At 40.9% G+C, this 23,795-nt stretch overlaps 1 protein-coding gene across 6 annotated transcripts in view; it reads right to left on the reverse strand.

Moving 5' to 3' along the window:
* Positions 1-23,795, reverse strand: part of ASPSCR1 (ASPSCR1 tether for SLC2A4, UBX domain containing) — a 108,796-nt gene that overhangs the window by 20,800 nt on the left and 64,201 nt on the right. For all 6 annotated transcript variants that reach the window (XM_070740127.1, XM_070740128.1, XM_070740126.1 and 3 more), the window contains exons 9-12: positions 23,043-23,124; positions 21,680-21,746; positions 18,182-18,244; positions 17,910-17,962 (exon numbers count right to left, since the gene is read on the reverse strand). In XM_070740127.1, coding sequence (XP_070596228.1) covers positions 17,910-17,962; positions 18,182-18,244; positions 21,680-21,746; positions 23,043-23,124 — 265 coding nt within the window. The remainder of the gene's footprint in view (positions 1-17,909; positions 17,963-18,181; positions 18,245-21,679; positions 21,747-23,042; positions 23,125-23,795) is intronic.

Raw genomic sequence — 23,795 nt, forward strand, 5'->3', positions numbered from 1 at the left:
AGGGAAGACAACTAGCAGAAAACTGGATGTATTTAACTACAATAGCAATGGTACATTGTTGGGAGATGTAAAGGGTCACGTTTGGGACAAATGATCTCGGAGGAGGCCTATCTATGTGCTTACTAAGATAAACAACACTAACATATGTGTGCTGGAAACTAACATGATTAATCATATCTAAAAGGAGAATCCTTTGCAATAAAGGTATCTCACAGAAACAACAGTTGGACAAATTGGATATACAGTGGTACCTCATGATACAAACCCCTCGTCATACGAACTTTTCAAGATACGAACCCAGGGTTCGGAATTTTTTTGCCTCTTCTTACGAACTTTTTTCACCTTACGAACCTGCCGCCGGCCGCTGGGATGCCCCACCTCCAGACTTGAGTTCCTCCCGTTTTTTCCCACCCTGTCTTGCACCATTCTCCCCTCTGGATCTCCATGGGTTTCCCCCGTTTTTCCCCACCCTGTCCTGCACCATTCTCCACTCTGGATCTCCATGGGTTTCCCCCGTTTTTTCCCACCCTGTCTTGCACCATTCTCCCCTCTGGATCTCCATGGGTTCCCCCCATTTTTCCCCACCCTGTCCTGCCCCATTCTCCCCTCTGGATCTCCATGAGTTTCCCCCGTTTTTCCCCACCCTGTCTTGCACCATTCTCCACTCTGGATCTCCATGGGTTCCTCCCGTTTTTTCCCACCCTGTCTTGCACCATTCTCCCCTCTGGATCTCCATGGGTTCCCCCCATTTTTCCCCACCCTGTCCTGCCCCATTCTCCCCTCTGGATCTCCATGAGTTTCCCCCGTTTTTCCCCACCCTGTCTTGCACCATTCTCCCCTCTGGATCTCCATGGGTTCCTCCCGTTTTTTCCCACCCTGTCTTGCACCATTCTCCCCTCTGGATCTCCCCCGTTTTTCCCCACCCTGTCCTGCACCATTCTCCCCTCTGGATCTCCATGGGTTTCCCCCGTTTTTCCCCACCCTGTCTTGCACCATTCTCCCCTCTGGATCTCCATGAGTTTCCCCCGTTTTTCCCCACCCTGTCTTGCACCATTCTCCCCTCTGGATCTCCATGGGTTCCTCCCGTTTTTTCCAACCCTGTCTTGCACCATTCTCCCCTCTGGATCTCCATGGGTTCCCCCCATTTTTCCCCACCCTGTCCTGCCCCATTCTCCCCTCTGGATCTCCATGAGTTTCCCCCGTTTTTCCCCACCCTGTCTTGCACCATTCTCCCCTCTGGATCTCCATGGGTTCCTCCCGTTTTTTCCCACCCTGTCTTGCACCATTCTCCCCTCTGGATCTCCATGGGTTCCCCCCATTTTTCCCCACCCTGTCCTGCCCCATTCTCCCCTCTGGATCTCCATGAGTTTCCCCCGTTTTTCCCCACCCTGTCCTGCACCATTCTCCCCTCTGGATCTCCATGGGTTCCTCCCGTTTTTTCCCACCCTGTCTTGCACCATTCTCCCCTCTGGATCTCCCCCGTTTTTCCCCACCCTGTCCTGCACCATTCTCCCCTCTGGATCTCCATGAGTTTCCCCCGTTTTTCCCCACCCTGTCTTGCACCATTCTCCCCTCTGGATCTCCATGAGTTTCCCCCGTTTTTCCCCACCCTGTCTTGCACCATTCTCCCCTCTGGATCTCCCCCGTTTTTCCCCACCCTGTCCTGCACCATTCTCCCCTCTGGATCTCCATGGGTTTCCCCCGTTTTTCCCCACCCTGTCTTGCACCATTCTCCCCTCTGGATCTCCATGAGTTTCCCCCGTTTTTTCCCACCCTGTCTTGCACCATTCTCCCCTCTGGATCTCCATGGGTTCCCCCCATTTTTCCCCACCCTGTCCTGCCCCATTCTCCCCTCTGGATCTCCATGAGTTTCCCCCGTTTTTCCCCACCCTGTCTTGCACCATTCTCCACTCTGGATCTCCATGGGTTCCTCCCGTTTTTTCCCACCCTGTCTTGCACCATTCTCCCCTCTGGATCTCCATGGGTTCCCCCCATTTTTCCCCACCCTGTCCTGCCCCATTCTCCCCTCTGGATCTCCATGAGTTTCCCCCGTTTTTCCCCACCCTGTCTTGCACCATTCTCCCCTCTGGATCTCCATGGGTTCCTCCCGTTTTTTCCCACCCTGTCTTGCACCATTCTCCCCTCTGGATCTCCCCCGTTTTTCCCCACCCTGTCCTGCACCATTCTCCCCTCTGGATCTCCATGGGTTTCCCCCGTTTTTCCCCACCCTGTCTTGCACCATTCTCCCCTCTGGATCTCCATGAGTTTCCCCCGTTTTTCCCCCACCCTGTCTTGCACCATTCTCCCCTCTGGATCTCCATGGGTTCCTCCCGTTTTTTCCCACCCTGTCTTGCACCATTCTCCCCTCTGGATCTCCATGGGTTCCCCCCATTTTTCCCCACCCTGTCCTGCCCCATTCTCCCCTCTGGATCTCCATGAGTTTCCCCCGTTTTTCCCCACCCTGTCTTGCACCATTCTCCCCTCTGGATCTCCATGGGTTCCTCCCGTTTTTTCCCACCCTGTCTTGCACCATTCTCCCCTCTGGATCTCCATGGGTTCCTCCCGTTTTTTCCCACCCTGTCTTGCACCATTCTCCCCTCTGGATCTCCATGGGTTCCCCCCATTTTTCCCCACCCTGTCCTGCACCATTCTCCCCTCTGGATCTCCATGGGTTTCCCCCGTTTTTCCCCACCCTGTCTTGCACCATTCTCCCCTCTGGATCTCCATGGGTTCCTCCCGTTTTTTCCCACCCTGTCTTGCACCATTCTCCCCTCTGGATCTCCATGGGTTCCCCCCATTTTTCCCCACCCTGTCCTGCCCCATTCTCCCCTCTGGATCTCCATGAGTTTCCCCCGTTTTTCCCCACCCTGTCTTGCACCATTCTCCCCTCTGGATCTCCATGGGTTCCTCCCGTTTTTCCCCACCCTGTCCTGCACCATTCTCCCCTCTGGATCTCCATGAGTTTCCCCCGTTTTTCCCCACCCTGTCTTGCACCATTCTCCCCTCTGGATCTCCATGAGTTTCCCCCGTTTTTCCCCACCCTGTCTTGCACCATTCTCCCCTCTGGATCTCCATGAGTTTCCCCCGTTTTTCCCCACCCTGTCCTGCACCATTCTCCCCTCTGGATCTCCATGAGTTTCCCCCGTTTTTCCCCACCCTGTCTTGCACCATTCTCCCCTCTGGATCTCCATGAGTTTCCCCCGTTTTTCCCCACCCTGTCTTGCACCATTCTCCCCTCTGGATCTCCATGGGTTCCTCCCGTTTTTTCCCACCCTGTCTTGCACCATTCTCCCCTCTGGATCTCCCCCGTTTTTCCCCACCCTGTCCTGCACCATTCTCCCCTCTGGATCTCCATGGGTTTCCCCCGTTTTTCCCCACCCTGTCTTGCACCATTCTCCCCTCTGGATCTCCATGGGTTCCTCCCGTTTTTTCCCACCCTGTCTTGCACCATTCTCCCCTCTGGATCTCCATGGGTTCCCCCCATTTTTCCCCACCCTGTCCTGCCCCATTCTCCCCTCTGGATCTCCATGAGTTTCCCCCGTTTTTCCCCACCCTGTCTTGCACCATTCTCCCCTCTGGATCTCCATGGGTTCCTCCCGTTTTTTCCCACCCTGTCTTGCACCATTCTCCCCTCTGGATCTCCATGGGTTCCCCCCATTTTTCCCCACCCTGTCCTGCCCCATTCTCCCCTCTGGATCTCCATGAGTTTCCCCCGTTTTTCCCCACCCTGTCTTGCACCATTCTCCCCTCTGGATCTCCATGGGTTCCTCCCGTTTTTTCCCACCCTGTCTTGCACCATTCTCCCCTCTGGATCTCCCCCGTTTTTCCCCACCCTGTCCTGCACCATTCTCCCCTCTGGATCTCCATGGGTTCCCCCCATTTTTCCCCACCCTGTCCTGCACCATTCTCCCCTCTGGATCTCCCCCGTTTTTCCCCACCCTGTCCTGCACCATTCTCCCCTCTGGATCTCCATGGGTTTCCCCCGTTTTTCCCCACCCTGTCCTGCACCATTCTCCCCTCTGGATCTCCCCCGTTTTTCCCCACCCTGTCCTGCACCATTCTCCCCTCTGGATCTCCATGGGTTTCCCCCGTTTTTCCCCACCCTGTCCTGCACCATTCTCCCCTCTGGATCTCCATGGGTTTCCCTCCCCCCACTCCGTTCGCCTCAGCTTCGTCTGCCGGCAGCTTTTTTTTTTTTTAAGCCTTAATGTTTTGGATTTTCCTAATCGGCTTGCACGCATTATTGGTTTTTCCATTGATTCCTATGGGAAACATTGTTTCATCTTACGAACTTTTCACCTTACGAACCTCGTCCTGGAACCAATTAAGTTCGCAAGATGAGGTATTACTGTATCTAGCAATCCGAATGATTGCTGGACCTTCATTTTCTTTCTGATTAAACAAGCTTAGAACTGATATTATAAAAACCATTGTATCTGATTTGAATCATATTTACATGCATTGTGCTTCACAACAGAAAGACATTAATAAAAAGTCATTTTGGAAATTGTTGTTGTTTGTTTTTGTTTCAAAAAGCATTTTAATAAATGTGGTCTCTGTATTATGAGTCCAGCAACAGATTTCACTCTGCATAGCCTTTTTACAATTTGCCATCAAAAGAAAACAGAAGGAAACTTTTGAGGACTTTTTAGTACTTTTCATGATGAAATTACAGCTATATTTCATCTTCATCTGAGATACCTACTTTTATTCTCAGCACAAATTCCCAACACACATTTTAAAATTTGCCAAACTAGTCGACTCTAGTCCTATGAATGGTGCCTGTATGTGTTGCTGCAGCAGAACATGTAAGGAAATGGAAAAGTCCAGTGAACTTAGAACAAGTACATAAACCAGCTGGAGGTTGGCTGGAATTCTGCAACAGTGAAATCTGCAGTTGATCAGTTCTGCCCTGAAGAACATTTTAAAATAATTCATGGGCCATGGGGGTAATGCAGCCAGCACAAACAGCCATAACAAAATATCAAAGCCAATGCCTTGAAGTCTTTATAACTTTCAAAAACTTCATGTTGCTGCCAGTCTGCACATTTGTCCTGTTGTAAACACACACATACAACAGGATGTTCACTTCAAATATAGCCTATTTATTTTTAAGATCACATTCATCTAGTTTTCTTTTATCCCACAACTTAAGTCTTCTATTTCCCCATGGCTACCAAATTTACAGTTGAAACTCTCAAGGTCGCGTCAGGCTTATAAGGAAAACAAATGTACATAATAACTTAATAATTTACCAAGTACAGTGGTACCTCTACTTAAGAACTTAATTCATTCTGTGACCAGGTTCTTAAGTAGAAAAGTTTGTAAGTAGAAGCAATTTTTCCCATAGGAATCAATGTAAAATAATAATAATAATAATAATAATAATAATAATAATAATAATAATAATTTATTAGATTTGTATGCTGTCCCTCTCCGAAGACTCGGGGCGGCTCACAACAAAAGCAAATAATGCATGCAAACCCATTAGGAAAGAAATAAAAGCTCGGAATTTGGGTGGGAGGAGGAGGAGGAAGAAGAGGAGGAGGAAGCCTAAGGAAGAAGGTGAAGTGAGGTGAATCAAAAAAATCCAAAACTTGAAGGCTTAAAAAAAGTGGGGGGGTTTGAGGCGGCGAGGCTGCCTCCTATACACTGTGCCAGAGAGAGAAACCCAGGGGGAGTGGCAGGCAATTGGCCGGACTTTCGTGCCACTCTCAAATTTCCTGGGAAATTTTTCCAGGCTTGGGTTCTTAAGTAGAAAATGGTTCTAAAGAAGAGACAAAACAATCTTGAACATCCGGTTCTTATCTAGAAAAGTTCTTAAGTAGAGGTGTTCTTATGTAGTGGTATCACTGTATTTATAGAACATCATTAATATTTCCTTTAATTTCTGTATGTATAAGCCAACACGGAACCTTTCAGAGACAGAACAAGATAGATACTTGGATGGTACAAGCAAGGGGATCAAAGTGCCCATCTCCTGCTGAAATGTAAATGACGATGGAAAAGTCAACAGAGAAAATTTTGCCCAACTAAACACTTAATTCCAAAGTAAAGCAAAAATAAAAATAATCAATACAAAAAAGTTTAAGATAATAACCGAATGGGAAGAATATAATATTTATAGATTTTTTAAAAAAAATTAGAGAAATTAAAGGAACCCTTTATGCAAAACTGGACACATAAAAGGTAAAAAAGGTAAAGATTTACTGAAGCAAGAAGAGAATATATGGAGGAACTGAGAAAAAAACCCCACATGTCAATATTAATGACAATGTATTGGATCTATGAGCTATAGTTACACAATTTGGAAGAGTAGTTTTTGAATTTGCTCTGTTACTCTGACATTTCCCAAATTATCCCCTAGAAGTAATTACTCCACTATTCTGAAAAAGAAAGTTAAATGGGCTCTGCAACAACAAAGTTGCAGGATTTGTTGAAATATCACCCTATCTATTTAGGAATTTGTAAGATGATTCAAATAAAGTGCTCTTGCAATTTTTAAACTGTACTGTTAAACAGTGGCCAAGAGACTGGAAAAGGTAATTTTCTATTTCTACTTTTAAAAAATCAGTGCTAAAAATATTTAATCTACTGAACAACTACAATTATCTCATATATTAATAATGCTCAAGATACAGTATTATACTTTAGGATCAGCTACAATATATGAAATAAGAACTGCCAGACATAGAAGCTGGATATTGAAGACAAAAAGGCACCTAAGATCTCATTGCTAATAACTGATGAATAAAAGGAAAGAGAGGGTTTCAAAAACATGCTTACTTTTGCTTATTGATTAAATTAAAGCTGTTGAGTATATACTGTATATTCTAATAAATTCTTGGCAGCTCTTAAAAACATACATTCTTAATTTGATTTGTCTAGGGAAGCAGCTAGATAATTTAATATTGAGAAAGGAATACACTGAAGTTGTCTTATGTACATATACAGAATATACAATGAAAAATGCTGAACTAGGACAAAATCAATAAGAATTAAGATTGCTGAAGACTAATAATCTCAGATATGCTGATGATACTGCTTTTATAGATGAAGGGGGGAGGGAGATGAAAGAACAGAATTCCAAATCAGTCTATTCAACATTTTAAAAAAGTCAACAGATGTTAATCAATGCAAAGACACAAAAACTTAACAAAAATTGTTTAAAGACATTAAAGCAATAAAAACTATTTTAAAAAACATAATCTGCAGGACAGCCCAGTTCCCTTAGCAATAAAGCAACATTTTTTTGCCAGTTTCCAGTATTTTTGGCAGTTTCAGGCAAAAAGTTCCCATTCAGGAGAATTTAGGACTCACCCTAAACCTCAATTTCTTTTATCCTAATTTTCTAGTGGTGTCTTCCTGCATATCTCACTCCCAGAGTTGGATGCATCAGATGGTACAGAATTGCTCCAAGACACATTTACGGTACTTATTTACGTCCTGCTAGCATAAAACAGTGAATTACAGCGTTTGTTGTTTCCAATGATTCCCCCCCCCCCAGCACTCTACATATTTATGATCCTTGAAATGAACTAACGCAGTAACAGCTCCCACCCAATAAAATGGGAACAAAAGATGTATTGTAAAGTGCATGACTGCTAGGACAAAACATTTAAAAGCAAATGCATCAAAAAATTTATTGTAATTACAGGATCTGGAAACTACAGACTGTGACGTAAAAATTTAGAACTGCAGAAGGAAGATGTTAATTTTTATTCTTTCCAAGCCAATAAAATGTTGGAAATATATATTAGAAAGAGATTTAGGACTCTATCTAGCAGCAGGATAACTCTAAAAGCAGAACAGGACCAAATTTGGTGTATAGGACGAAGTTGACAAAAGAACTAGAGTTCAAAAATGTGCCAGATCCAGCTGTGGTTTGCAGACATTAAAAATAAAAAAAATATAAATCTCCACCATGCATCCATAAGGTAAGGCTGTTGGATAGGTATCCAGAATCCTCCTGACACTTCTATTCTAAATTTTCATCTTTCCTAGCTACATAGTCCAGCATATGTAATGTTCTATATTTCCCAGTGCAAACATGTACTGTACACCGCACAAGAAAAGTAATGGGTCAGACAAGATGCAACACAAGAGGAATCATGAATCTGACAAGGGCAGCACAGGCACAGATACACAGAAACAGACACTACAGATGCGTGATGGTGAACCTATGGCACGTGTGCCCCAGGTGGTATGCGGAGCCCTCTCTGCAGACACAAGAGCCATTGACCAGCTCAGCTACACTGCACATGTGCAAGTGCCTCTCACAGGTCACACACTGGCATGCTTTCTCCTCATTTTCTAAGGCAAGTGCCTTTCCTGATCTTTGGAGATTCCACCCCAGTGCTGTTTGGGCATGCAAGGCTTCCCCCCCTCCCAGCTCTGTTTGGGGAAAGGAGGCTTCCCCCCTTCCCAATGCTGTTTTGGGATGTAAGGCCAAAACCTGGGGAGGGGTCATGTGCACATGGGGGGATCACGCATATATGTGCCGTGGGTGGGATGTGCGGGAGAGGCATTGCATTATAGGGGTGGGCACTCGTGCACATGCAACAGTGCGCACTCACACACTTTCAACACCTGAGGGGAAAAAGGTTTGCCATCACTGCTATAGATGCATACAGCTAATACAGACAGGTCCCTGGGGATAAAGTATAGATCATACATATGCCATATCCTCACTTTGTTAGACAGAAAACAATATATATGCCTGCTATGGCAATTGCTGGTGAAAATGTGGAAAGAATTCAAGAACCACATCTTGCTGACAAAAATACCGATAATACTATTGTTTATCTTGATTTTTTTAAAATGACAGCATATGCTCAGTAGCGACTGATATATGACATTCTATATGTTATCTGTTTTGCACAAACTCCAATTTGATTTGGAAGGAGACACCATGGGCACTTGTAAACTAACCAAGGCTGCATGCTTACCAGAGTAAAGTAAATCTGCTAGTTTTAAAGGGGCTTATTTTCAAATCTAGACTCATCTACATTAGATTAGAGTTTCAGCTAATCCCTGTCTGGCCAAAATTAATTAACAACAATTAACAAAAAAATATATGATATGTCTATCCTATTCTACTCTAACATTACAGGAATCTAAACTCTAAAAGTCCAATTGGGCTTTATACTTATTCTTATAGTTGATCAAGATGCAAAGAGGGGATAAAATGGGGGACAACAAGCAACCCAGCGAGTGTGAATATATGCCCAGAATTTTATGGCTAAAATGGGTGCAGAAAAAATGGACAGGAAATAAAGGAAAACATCCTGTTATATAAAGGAATTTTCGCAAAGGAAAAGTTCTCCGAGTTGTAGGAATTGATCAAAAAGTCAAGTTCAAAGATGAAACTGTATGTGTAGATTAGGAATGTCTGGCTTCAGAAAAGGACAGACAATTAATGTTCTGACACAAATCAGAGGATAAAAAAAAGATGTATTATCTAGCAGCAAAAGCTTGGCAGTTATAAAGCACATGCAATGAGGAACAACTAGGATATTGTGAATAAAACCAGAGCGTTGTAACAGGAAAGTATAGAATCTTTTTCTTTCATGAATGCCAAACACGTGCGTGCACACACACTCACTGAAACAGTGATTTCAATGGTACCATTTCTGTTGAATAGTATCATTGAATAATATGAGTTAACATTTTCTTCAAAAGTGAATGAGATTCTTGTTGCCGTTTGATTCAAAGGTTGAAAGGCTGATTAAAGTTTGCAGGCCTTATTTGGTTTACACCCCATTTCTAATTTGAAAAGCCCAACCAGTATGGAAAAAAACCCCATTTTCATATACAACGTTTTGTCAATATTTTATATCAGAAGCCCAGTTTGGCTTTTTTCCAGTAAGCCTTTCTTATGGAAATTTCTGATTTCCTCATCTTCCCACCATGACAGATGTGTGGGAATCAAAGATCATATTGGGTGGCAGCTGTGGGCAAGATGGCACAAAACAAATGAAGATGAGAAGAGCTGCTTTCTCAGTAAGCGAGAAAGTCACCCAGTTCAAAGACACACAGGATCTTGCCACTAGCATTTCTGCTTTTAATTAAAATATCTTCAGTGACTTTGAAGGAGGAGAATTACAGGGGGGGGGGGGGGGACTGAACTGGCTGCTCCTCACCACAATGACATTGTAATTCAGAAACAAAGGCACAGAACCTTTTGTTCCAATGTTGAAGGCTGCAAGTGAATCTGAGCAGTAGAGAGACTCAGGTATTAAAATGGATTTCAAGGCCTTTCTACACCATCTGTTTATTGTCCAGTGAGAATGTGTTTGGTTCTAATTTGCTATATACAATATTTATTACTTCCGCTGATTAAGCTTACAACAAGACACTTCCACCAGCCTAGTGCAATTCCTCATTCTACACCTCAAAGAGTGAATGTTCACACTTTTTAAAACTTTCTGTAAGCCCATGAAACAATTCTTTGTGTACTGCTATTAAAAAGTGCATCCCTTACAATGTAATCCTAATTACAATTGTAGAATTAATTACCGTAAGTATTTCTCAATTATTTTCTGTTACGCCACCCCCCACCACAGGAAGAAGTGAACATTTCGTGCCTCCCAACTCTCCGCTGACCCGCCCACCCCGCCTGATCTGCCATCCCCAAATTGTGTCCCCACCCGAGATACGCATCCTACCTGACACTTGTACCAGTACCTCAGTCGCGCTCCTTGGCGTTGTGTCCAGGACAGCCCGTTCTAAAAGAAAACATCTCGCAAGTTCGAGATATTTGGACCGGGAGTCACTGCTCACAGTCACTCATGCCCTCATCACCTCGAGGCTCAACTACTGTAATGCTCTCTACATGGGGCTACCTTTGAAGAGTGTTTGGAAACTTCAGATCGTGCAGAATGCAGCTGCGAGAGCTATCATGGGCTTTCCTAAATACGCCCATGTCACACCAACACTCCGCAGTCTGCATTGGTTGCCGATCAGTTTCCAGTCACAATTCAAAGTGTTGGTTATGGCCTATAAAGCCCTTCATGGCACCGGACCAGAACACCTCCGGGACCACCTTCTGCCGCACGAATCCCAGCGACCAGTTAGGTCCCACAGAGTTGGCCTTCTACGGGTCCCGTCAACTAAACAATGTCGTTTGGTGGGACCCAGGGGAAGAGCCTTCTCTGTGGCGGCCCCGACCCGACCCTTTGGAACCAACTCCCTCCAGCTATCAGAGTTGCCCCCACCCTCCTTGCCTTTCGTAAGCTCCTTAAAACCCACCTCTGTCGTCAGGCATGGGGGAATTGAGACTTTCCCTTCCCCTAGGCTTATAAAATTTATGCATGGTATGTTAGTATGTATGACTGATTTCTAAATTAGGGTTTTAAATTAACTTAAATATTAGATTTGTTTACATTGTATTATTGCGGCATACAAATCTGATTAATAAATAAATAAATAAATAATAATAAGTTTGATTGAACTTGCAAGACGTTTTCTTTTAGAAGAGGCTGCCCTGGACACAATGCCGAGGAACGCGATGAAGGTACCAGTACAAGGATGCATATCCTACTCCCTGCGGCAAAAAAAAGAGCATGTTCCCCAGAGTCACAGGCCCCCCCATGGCATCGCTCCGTGCTCCCCCAGGGGGGCTCACCCCGCTATTTGAGAAGCACTAGATTCAAGAGGCACATTGCTGGTGAGCAAAGCCATTCTCTGGATCAATACTACAAAGGCCCAAAACAAGATATGCCGAAGTTTCCTACATTTGAAGTTGCTTCACACTGTTGAGACGTGATACAGAGTGTCCAGGCCTACTCACATATGTGAAATATACTTCCATGTTGTTGTTTTAGGTGGCTAGTTAATAAAAACTGGCCCACCTAACTTTTTCTTAAAAGGAATTGAGTTTGTGTCCCTGCACTATGCTTTAATGTAAAAAAAAGTGCACCTTTTTAAAAGAGTGATAAGCTAGGCAGAACTAACCCAAAGACACTAAAACGCAAGACTATATCTGTTCTACCTTGTTTCCTGGAATAAAGCAATATTTTATGGAATTTTTTAAAGGATAAACACTCTTTTGGGCTGGAGTTCCCATCTAGCCAGATCTTTGTTTTCCTTCAAAACAAGAAAAACTTTCTGCCCATTCAATTACCCACAAGTAGTATGTTTGTAAAAGTAGAGTACAGTGATACCTCGTCTTACAAACGCCTCGTCATACAAACTTTTCGAGATACAAACCCGGGGTTTAAGATTTTTTTTGCCTCTTCTTACAAACTATTTTCACCTTACAAACCCACCGCTGCCACTGGGATGCCCCGCCTCCGGACTTCTGTTGCCAGCGAAACACCTGTTTTTGCGCTGCTGGGATTCCCCTGAGGCTTCCCTCCATGGGAAACCTCACCTCCGGACTGTTGTGTTTTTGCGATGCTGCAATTTCGCTGAGGCTCCCCTCGCTGGGAAACCCCACCTCCGGATTTCCGTTGCCAGCGAAGCACCCGTTTTTGCGATGCTGGGATTCCCCTGCAGCATTGCAAAAACACAGAAGTTTGGAGGTGGGGTTTCCCATGGAGGGGAGCCTCGGGGGAATCCCAGCAGCGCAAAAATGGGTGCTTCGGCTGACAAAAGGGGTGAATTTGTGGCTTGCACGCATTAATTGCTTTTCCATTGATTCCTATGGGAAACATAGTTTCGTCTTACAAACTTTTCACCTTAAGAACCTCATCCCAGAACCAATTAAGTTTGTAAGACAAGGTATCACTGTACTATCCTTTGGAAATATTTTTGAGGAAATCATGCTTATGGTTAAAATGCAGCTCTCTGTTTTGCTCATGCAGAAAGGCCCCTGGGATAACATCAAGAATTAAATAGCCTAGAAACAACGAATATGTAACAAGGCTGTGAACAGCATAAACCGAACATATTCTCATAGTGAAGGGGAAAACAGGCTGACGTAAATATTGTAGCAAGAAATAACATCTTATTGGTAATTCATATAGAGATACTTTTGGGGGGAAACCCAAACTTTTTGGCAAGAGATCTTCAGTTAGACACATTTATTAAAAGGAAAGAAGCCTCAAATTTGGATGCGTGTAGCTACAGTACTGACTTTATATGTTCAGCACTCTTGACAGCAGCTGCACTTGTATCTCATCCATAAGAAGTCATGGAATTTGGAAAGATCAATTATAAACAACTTCAGAAGAACTCTAATCCTTTCCTAATTCAGTATGCCGCCTGAGAGGCTATGAGATAAGACTACGGAAATGAATTCCTAGTACACTCTATATAACCTATCAACCTCTAAGTGACTCTTGGTATATATCACATTCTGAAAACAATATTTTCAGATCAGCTGAGCTATTTTTCATGAACAAAAAGAAATACATAAAAATCATCCTGCAAGGCTCTTTTCATTCTACCTTGCATCTCACACCCTCACTATGAAAAGCGGCCAGTTTATGCGAAAATCTTTAATGCAAAGAGTTAAACTCAGTCACAGGAAGCTTTGCTAAAAATCAAGAACGCAACTTTTTCAAGGCCTCTAAAACAGAGAAAGATTGTTCAGTTGGCAAACGTATGCTCTTCTCTAAGGCCTGGGGGCTAAAAGATCAAAAGAAAGAGAGGGAAGAAAGAACAGAGCTGCATTGACCCACAACAGAGGGGAACTCTTACAGAAGTTAACAAATTAACCTCAAGTCGGAGAAGTAGAGGAAGGTCAGTCTAGTGATCTTCAGAACAGATAATCAACACTGTGGGATTATAGTAACCATAAACAGTGACTGATACCAGGAAATAAAACACAACTCATTCCATCTGGGATGCAATGGTTGTGCAAGGGATCTTATCTCCTTTCCATATCTTCCTAAAGTAGAGAGTCATTTCATGTTTTGTATACCACTTTCAAGCATGACCATGTTGTCTGGTTTGTAAAAAGCCTACAATGAATGCAAAATATAATTCAGAACCTGGATTACTCACTACATGCCTACAATATAAAGCAGACAAACTGAACAGAAGTTTATAAACAACCTAAGGTTTACCACTGTTTTATTAATTCTGGAAAATTAACCCAGATGATAAGATAATTGAACTATCTTTAAAAAAAAATATTTTATTGATTTTTAACAATTTTAATACACACACAACATAAAACAGTGCATAGTGAAAAGTGCCCACCACCCCGACAATACACCTACCCCACCACCAAATCGGGGGTGTTTCTTATATAAGCAAATTTTGACCCAAGAGCAATATATCTATTTACATATTATAGAGTGATTCCAATTTATTTCTTGTAGCTTGGTCTCGGATTCTACTCGTCATATATGGTCTTACCTTGTCCCACCGTCCCATCACTTGTCTCAAGTCAGTTTCATTATCCAAATTGATCCTTTTATCCATAATTTCAAATTGAATATGGTCTACCACCTACCTATACCAATTTTGCATTGTCCATTTTGTCGCATCCTTCCAACCCAAAACTATTATCGCCTGAGCACTTTCTATCACTGCTTGTTTTATTTCTCTAAATTCTCCCATCACATTACTTTTAACTAATACTGCCATTTCCTAAGTGATTGTCCATTGTGTATTTAACATTCTATTAATGTCCTCTTGCACTTTTTGCCAAAATTCCTGCACTATTGGGCATTCCCAAAACATATGCATAAACACTCCTTTATCTTGACACCCGTGCCAACAAATACCCCTGACATTCTGCTGAAAGTGTGCGAGTTGAATGGGAGTATAATACCACTTATGTAATATTTCCTTCTCATTTCCCTAATTCTTGTATTCTTAATTTTCCTTATATTTTCTACTGTATTTTCCATCTCTTTTACCTCTACTTGTATCTCATTTTGCCACAATTTAGTCAGTCCTTGAATCGTGTCCCCGTTTGACTGCACTAGCATCTTATACATATTGGTTGCTTTTGCCTTTATACCCTCACTTTTTTCTCTTATTATTTTCTCTAACCCTGTCTCCTCCCTCAATACTACTTCTTTATTCTCCCTTTCATTGAGATATTTACATATTGCATTTATTTGTAGCCATCTTCCCTTACCTAAGTACCATTCTATATGGTTTCTACTTGGCCTCCAATCCTTCTCATATAACTGTTCTATCTTAGTTATCCCTCTTCCCTTCGACTCTGCTATAACCCTATTTAAATTTGTTTCATTATCTCTATTTATTACATAAAACGATGACAGTTTAGATTTATATAATCCTATTTTCCCCTGCCATTTTTTCCAAATTTCCATAGTCCCTTTCATGGGACCTATTAATTTACCTAAGTCGCTCCTATTCCACTTTATAAAAATCAATTCTCTATTCTTCATCCCGTTTATCTTTTTTTCAATTTCACCCATTTGTTTTCACATAATTGCAACTCCATTAACCTTTCCATTTGAAATGCTTCCCTATACAGCTCCAAACAAGGAACTCCCCATCCCCCCTTTTTTGTTCGCAATTAACAACTTTTTCCTTATTCTTGGTCTCTTATCTTCTTCAATCCAATAATGAAGTTTTTTGTCCCACTCTTAAAACTTAAATGCTGGTAGCCCCCCTGACAGCACCTGAAATAGGTACATCATTTTGGGAACTATCATCATTTTCAAAGCTCTTATTTTAGACATTCTCCTTAGCTTTTTCTCTTTCCAGCTCTCATCTGTTTCAGCATTTTCCTCCATATTAATCTATAATTCACCTCCTCAATTTTCGCTGGGTTTCTCAATAACCAAATTCCCAAGTATTTAATTTTTTTAATCCTAATTTCAACCCTGATTCTTTCCTAATTTCTATCTGCTCTCTCGGACCTGTAATTAAACACATAATCTCTGATTTTTCCATATTAACCGACAGTCCCGATTCCTGTTTAAACTCTTGTAAAATATTTCTTATACCTTTGATCATCTCCATTGGGGTCTGGGTCAATATAATTGCATCATCTGCAAATAAGTTTAATTTCATTTCTAATTCCCTTATTTTATATCCTGCCCAAGTGTTATCTTGTCTTATCTTATTAGCTAGATAATTGAACTATCTACAATGCTTTTAACACTTCTATTATTTATTTATTTATTCGGTTTTTACGCCACCCTTGTTATTACAAGAATATACTTTTTTTCATAACCCCTTGACAATGGTAGGACTTTACTGACTAGTCATTAGGCCACATAGGAAAACAAAATATAAAACATAGAACAGTATATAAGACCATAAAAAATTGGAGCATAAAAACTTGGCATAATTTGGTAGAGACATATTTGTTTCCAGAAAGCATGGCAAATGAGAAGAACAAAATCTGTTTGGGGTGCATATTCAAACTTTCAGTCCATATCAGCACCATATTTTTCTTAAGAAGAGAAAGATTAGAATGAAATATGAATTGTTCTCTCTCGCTTAATACCCCTGTGCACTTTGCAAAGCAGTAGTCATATAAACTAAAAATAACCTGCACTGTAGTATCACAAGACAGTTGAATTGAGTAATAAGAACAGGCAGTTAATGTGCCCAAATATGAACAAGATACAAGTGCTTGCAGGCAGAGGACAGATCAGCATCTTACTTCATTATTTGCCAATCAGTGGCTCTACAGAGAGATAATGTTTCCCACATTCTTTTAAGGACTAGAAGACAAGCTTTGGGACAATTATTAAACAATTCCATGGCAAACATAGAAGATCGGCTAAATCAAAGGCTATTCTGTTTGGCACATGAGCCGTACATAGCAAAAATGTGGTACTCAATGTAAGGGAGGACAATGCTCAAAGGAACTAGTACTGTAGTTTTAAAGGAACTAATAAAGGATAAGCAACTTTGTATCACAATAATGCTCAAATTTACAAAGGAGTTTTAGTTCTTAGAAATCCACCTTAGGTGTCTTTCTCCTTGATGCATTCTGAATTATTCTGAATGATAAAATACATTACTATGTAGCATTAGAAGTAGCTGAAACCAACACCCTTCCAATTATTTAAAAATCTTAATCCTCAATTTATTTGTCACTTGGTACTATTACAGGCAATGCTCTGTTTTCAATTATTCTTAATTAGATGATTCTGAGAAATACTTCCTATTGCTCAAAGACTACAATACTACATAGCTATTCCCTTCTAAACTGAAATAAAACAATATTGTGAAGATTCCATCTGTAACAGATTATCTTTAATTAGAAAAATGCTGGTAAAAATCATGAAACAGTTATTAATGAACGATAACACTGCTTGTTCCTCCTTAACATTATGTGATAGAAAAACAATGAATACATAATAAAACTCTCATCCAGAAGAACCTTAACTCCAAGAAAATGAATCACTACCCAATTAAATCCATAAAAATTATCGTAAGGAAATTTCACTGATCCAGAAATGTAACATGTTAAAAAATAAAGAGGGCTTAAGCCAAAGAAAAATATCAGTATGCTTCTGTAGAATTCCAGAAGGTTTTGTTTATTTCTGGACAATGCTGACCCTCTCCTGGCTTTTCAGGGTTGGTCCAGCAGTTTCCAGAAGTAACTTCTTGGAAGTACGATTGATTTCTGGTATTCCAGATATTGCATTATGAATAAAACAGGCACGTTTTAGGGCATGGTCTGGAATGAAACAGAATATTTTCCAGATCAATGAATTCTGCACCCATTCTAATATCCACTATTCTTCTTCATGTTAACGCTGCCATTATTTTATCAACAATCCATTATTCCTCACATTAGGTATTAGAGGACCAGTGAGAGAGAGAGTTTCACAATTCAGAATAAAAGAACTATTGATAGAATCACCATTATTCAAAGCAAGAAGCATTTCAAAAAATTCTAGCACAAGAAATCAAGCCATTTCATCTGTCCTGATTAAGATATACAATAGCAATCATTGTTGATCTTAAAAACAAAAATATTTTATAATTTCAAAAAAGCTGAATGATATAACTACTACCTGAAAAAGAGTCATGCCATCGTCACTCAGAATGGATCTGGGTGGTGTAATAACTACAATAAAAAAAAACAATATTTTCATTAGAAAACAAGATGAAGGAAACAAAAGGGGGTTTAGGAAATGTCTAGGCACAGTGAAAGTCAGTTATATCTCTCAAAACCTTATATATAAAGATAATGTATGGCTTGAAAAAATCATTTTCTCCAAATCAATAGCAACAACAGATCCAGAATGTTATCTGTAAAAAATATATAACATAAATCTGAACTTACACAAATAAAATGGTATCTCGGGATTTACAAGGAGGTTTTTCACAAATGCCCTCAGAGCACCAACTGTTAAATAAAGCCAAAAAAAAAAGGTTTAGTATGAGCTGCACATTCATTATGAGCATCATCCTCTTTGATGGTATATTTTAAAAAGAATACTAACTTAGTCTTATCTCTAAGAGCGACATAGTAGAAAGCAGAAACTTTAAATTACCACCATTTTTACTGCGTTCACCCTTTGATTCCAGCATCTATGTGGAATATTTTGCTTCTATATTTAAAATCTCCTTCTGAATCCTTAGAAGACTGGCTGGTGAAATGTTGGCTATCTTTTGACTATAAAAATTCTATTCTTGCAGGCAACAATTAAACTTGGTTTATTTACACAAACTCTTCCAGCGCATTTGGCTAGAGCTGCGGTGGCACAGAGGTTAGAGTGCAGCACTGCAGGCTATTTCAGATAACTGCTAGCTGTAGTTCAGCAGTTCAAATCTCACCACTGGCTCAAGGTTGACTCAGCCTTCCATCCTTCCAAGGTGGGTAAAATGAGGACCCACATTGTTGCGGGTAATATGCTGATTCTGTAAACCGCTTAGAGAGGGCTGTAAAAGCACCATGAAGTGGTATATAAGCCTAAACGCTATTGCTATTACTACATCTGCCGATGGCTGGCTACCTGCAATTTGGCAGTTCAAATCTCACAAGGCTTAAGGTTGACTCAGCCTTCCATCCTTTCGAGGTGGGTAAAATGAGGACCCAGACTGGTGGGGGCAATATGCTGACTCTGTAAAACTGCTTACAGAAGGCTGTAAAAACACTGCGAAACAGTATATAAGTCTAAGTGCTATTGCTATCCCAAACTGACCAACCTTTTTGTATGGTTTCTGTCTTATAATGAATTATCTAAGATCTCGTGCCTTCAGCTATTGAAACAGCTGAAGCAGCACTGCTTACCTGAGGAATATATAAGGAAAACATTTACTAGCGAAGACTGGGTACTGCCATGATAGTAATGAGAGATGATACAAACATGACTACTTCTAAGTGGAGGTAATGGCCAAACCATTCAAAAGCAAAAAGTAATACAGTGAAGATGCAGTATTGTATATTTACGTTCTCCCAAAATCAGCATGTATAAGAATTGGAGATCCAGCTAAATCTCCAGATAAGCCCTCTATATAATTATATAGCATGAGAAGTTGGTGGTATAAACGATCAGATTCTAGGACTGACTGCCTCAGAAGCTGGTGGATTTCAGCATTAGACGTTTATAAGCAAATAACTTATAATCACCTATTAATTTTGTTATAGCAGTAAATTTGCATAGAGTAGGGATGGATTCTCTAGATTCCTGTCTAATTCTATTATTGTAAGCCGGCTCTCCCATCTGATATATTCCACCTAACCTAACTCAACATCCTGATATAAGAACGCAGAAACATTAAATGTACCTATTCGCAATAGGTTGGGGAAGGTCAGCAAGTGGTTGGGGAGTGGTTTAAGAGCAGGCAGGAAAATCAATACAGTAATAGAGGAAGAAGATATGGCAGGAGACAAGGGGCGGGCCACTTTCAGAAAACACAGACTTGATGTTTGGTACCAGTTCCATATTCCAGCCCACTGTGCTTAATTTCAGATGCTGGTAAGATATAATAATAACAACAACAACAACAACAACAACAACAGAGTTGGAAGGGATCTTGGAGGTCTTCTAGTCCAACCCCCTGCTTAGGCAGGTAACCCAACACCACTTCAGACAGATGGTTATCCAACATCTTCTTAAAAACTTCCCACGTTGGAGCATTCACAACTTCTGGAGGCAAGCTGTTCCACTGATTAATTGTTCTAACTGCCAGGAAATTTCTCCTTAGTTCTAAGTTACTTTTCTCCTTGTTTAATTTTCACCCATTGCTTCTTGTTCTATACTCAGGTGCTTTGGAGAATAGGTTGACTCCTTCTTCCTTGTGGCAACCCCTGAGATACTGGAAAACTGATATCATGTCTCCCCTGGTCCTTCTTTTCATTAAACTAGCCATGCCCAGTTCCTGCAACTGTTCTTCATATATTTTAGCTTCCAGTCCCCTAATCATCTTTGTCGCTCTTTTCTGCACTTTTCCTAGAGTCTCAACATCCTTTTTGCATTGCGGCATCGTGGTGACCAAAACTGAATGCAGTATTCCAAGTGTGGCCTTACCTTAACACTTCACGTGATCTCCAGAGGCAGGGACTTTTAACTGCTTAGGACAAATGTGAACCTCCTAAGCAAGTGGCCCCCAACATTTTGGGCATCAGGGACCAAAAGGGACTGGAGGGGGCATGGTTTTGCATGCTTGTTTGTGTGGCTTGGTTTCTGGCATGCTGCGGACTGGTGCTGGTATAAGAACCCGGGGTTGGGGATCCCAGCTGTCCTAGGTTTTGAAAGGAGCTTGGGATTATCTTTGAAGGCTTCATGCACAAGTCAACTTAAGCCTCAGTCTCTGCTTGGAATGAAAAGGTAACTGGACCTTTGTACCATATGGTACCTATATGCCTTTCCTCCTCTGCTGATCCTGGCGTTCCTCTTGGATTATGAAAGAGCTGAGAAATCTTTGTGTTGCAAGCCAATTGCCTCTTTTCCTGGATCAGGAGACTCTGCCCAGGGACATTCATTGTCACCTCCAGAACGGACTAATGAATAGACTAGTGAACAAACTGTCCCTGAGGCAACCCTATAAAAGTATCTGTAAAAATGAAGTTGATCAGAATGGAGCGTAGCCTGTGGACAATTACAGCATTTCACCTTTCACCGTAGTGACTCCCAATAGACTTGCATCTGCAATTCCAGCTGTTGTTTGTCATCCATAAAGGGCACAAGATACTTGAAGCACCACAGCCCTGTGGTGGTCTCTATCTGTTGTATTAGATCCAACAGGAGAGCTATTTTTTGAATCCAATCAAGTAAAGAATACCATCAAGTGTCAAGCCTGAGAGGAATTAAACTGCAAGTAGGATCGGCCCCCAAAGAAATGTCCCTCCTTCCCCATTGAAGAAGGACATCTCTTTGGGTGCATATCCTACTTTGCAATTAAAAAGTCCTAGATTTTGAATATTTAAAGGTGCAGGGAATCTGGTTTTCGTCGTGACCGTCAGCAAACTGAAGCAGAGTGGTTGATTCAAATTATTTCTAACTCTTTTTTGGGCTCTGGCTGAAACTATGCTATACCAACACTCTATTTGTTCAATGGGATCATCTGAGCATGACTAATGCCGTGGTAAGTGGTCTGAAAAAGAAACCAGCAGGCAGCTGTAGGAAATACATTGTTTAGAAAACAGTTTCAGCTATCTTCCATACAGCTCAGTTTTCCATACAACAAACTTTTAAAACAGCAGTAAAATAAAGCAGCTAGAGACATTTAAATCTTTTAAAGTCACAAATATTAGCTTGATAGCCAGGAACTATTAGTCTTTTTCAGTTTGATTATTTATATAAAGCAGAAGATGGGAGATAAGATATACTCCTACCTGTTTCAGTAGGGTGAAAGAAACCTTGCAAAATGTGACGATCTGGGAAGTAAACACGTAGTACCACCTAGTTGAATGCAAAGAATCAGGAATCTACTCACAGAAACAGAAACATTAGTTTCTTGCATGTTTGAATAATACTAGCCCATTTTCAAAAACTTGCTCCTTTTCATGAATGGGCAGTGTAGCTCAGTGTGACTATAATGTAGTTTTTCACGAGCCTTTTTAGAATGGTGGAAACTGACTCACACAAATGTTCTAAAACGAAGTGCAACATAAAAACTGATATTTGGATTGTTCAGAGATAGCAATGTTCAGCTGAAGTAATAGAGATGGAAGGAAAAGCATAAATAAGTGTGAATTAAAATCTTATCCTCACTAGAAATTAATTAGGTAATTTCTGGATTTGATCAGGAAGGTTGTACTTTAAAAGCACTGTATAAATGCTAAGTATGCTCACTTCATTTTAGCAACAGAACTCTTATATCTCACACCAAAAGAACAAAGAACATGAAGAACAAAACTTGCAAGAAATCTGTCCACTGGCCTGCTTTAAAAATTACCGTATTTTTCGCAGAATAAGATGCAGCTTTTTCCTCCCTCAAAGAGACTGAAAACTCAGGTGCATCTTATACTCTGAATGTAGCTTTTTTCAAAGCTTTTTTCCCCAGCCCTAACTAGATGCTAATGATCTTCCTAGCTCTTATCTTGCAGGTTCTTTCATTGTTACTCTTTGCTAAGAATGTTTTCCAAGCCCTGTCTTTGTAGTTTTCTTTCATTGTTCTAATTGCTCCGAATGTTTCTTTCCAGCCCTAACCAGGTGCTAACAATGTTCCCAGCTCTTACCGGCTTACAAACTCTTTCATTGTTACTCTTTGCAAATAAGTCTTTGCAGCTTTTTTTTTCATTGCTATACTTTTCCAAATGTTTTTTCCCAGCCCTAGTCAGGTGCTAATGATATTCCCAGCTCTTACTGGCTTGCAAGCTCTTTCATTGTTACTCTCTTTGAATAAGGTTTTTTAAAAGCCCTAACCAGGGGATAAAATAATGTGCTGAAGCTGACCAGACTAAGGATGCTAGCCAGATGAATATCTGGTAAGCAGATTCTTTTCCTTATTTTCCTTCCCCAAAACTAAGGTGCGTCTTATACTCCGGTGCATCTTATACTCCGAAAAATACGGTATTTCATTGGGAACCCTAAAACAAAACAACACTCATCACTATGTAAGAAGAAGCAAAAACAGCAGTGGAAGATTTTTTGACGGAGCCACATGTATTTACTGCTTATATGTTCCTTTCAGTCACTTAGACGTCTATATTCCTAATCCTGTGAAAGAACCATGATCATATAAAAAAAGTTTACCTTTGGATAACGCTCTAATTTTGCTTTCGTTTGAGCTTCTCGCTGTGCCTGTGTCATCAAGGGAACTTCTTCTAAACACTTCCTAAGAAGAAACAAGGCTTAGCAGATTGTCATAAGTGGAGATCAATTCAATCCTGTTATGCTATTTAATCATCAATTTAACTTCTGTTAATCTATTCATTTTCATATGATCTTTTTGCTATCATCAACCTCTCTGTATAAAGGTTCCTTAGCTCACTAAAGGTTAGATTGTTCAAAAGACAGACGCAATTTGTATCCTGCAAAAACCTGCACAAACTCAGGTTTTTAATGAAAACTTGTTCCATTTTCCAAATACATATCAGATAATTAATTGTACAAGTCAGCATAATTTATACATAATTTATCTATTTTTATGTCAACCTATAAAGGAAAAATGTCAACGAGAAGATAAATTTAATCATATGTAATGCAACAAAATCCTATCCTACCATATCAAAAAGAACGGTTGAAAGTTATGACAGACATAATTAATTTAGCATTTAAAATATTGATTCAAGACAGATAAATATAAAGTATTTATTATCAATGGAAAACTGACAGTGAGCTTATAAAACTCTTCTCAGTCAGAGGTCTTCCAGATGGGTAGTGCTTAACTCAGAATTACAACCAGCACAGTCGCCGCTGAAATATTTGAGAGATTAGACTCGTGCGTCTAGAAAGTGACCTGTTTGGGAAGGTGTCTTATAGACATATTTGTAGAAATTAATTTAT

This window comes from Erythrolamprus reginae, chromosome 2 (genome assembly GCF_031021105.1).
Source record: "Erythrolamprus reginae isolate rEryReg1 chromosome 2, rEryReg1.hap1, whole genome shotgun sequence".
In the NCBI taxonomy this organism is placed as follows: Eukaryota; Metazoa; Chordata; class Lepidosauria; order Squamata; family Dipsadidae; genus Erythrolamprus; species Erythrolamprus reginae.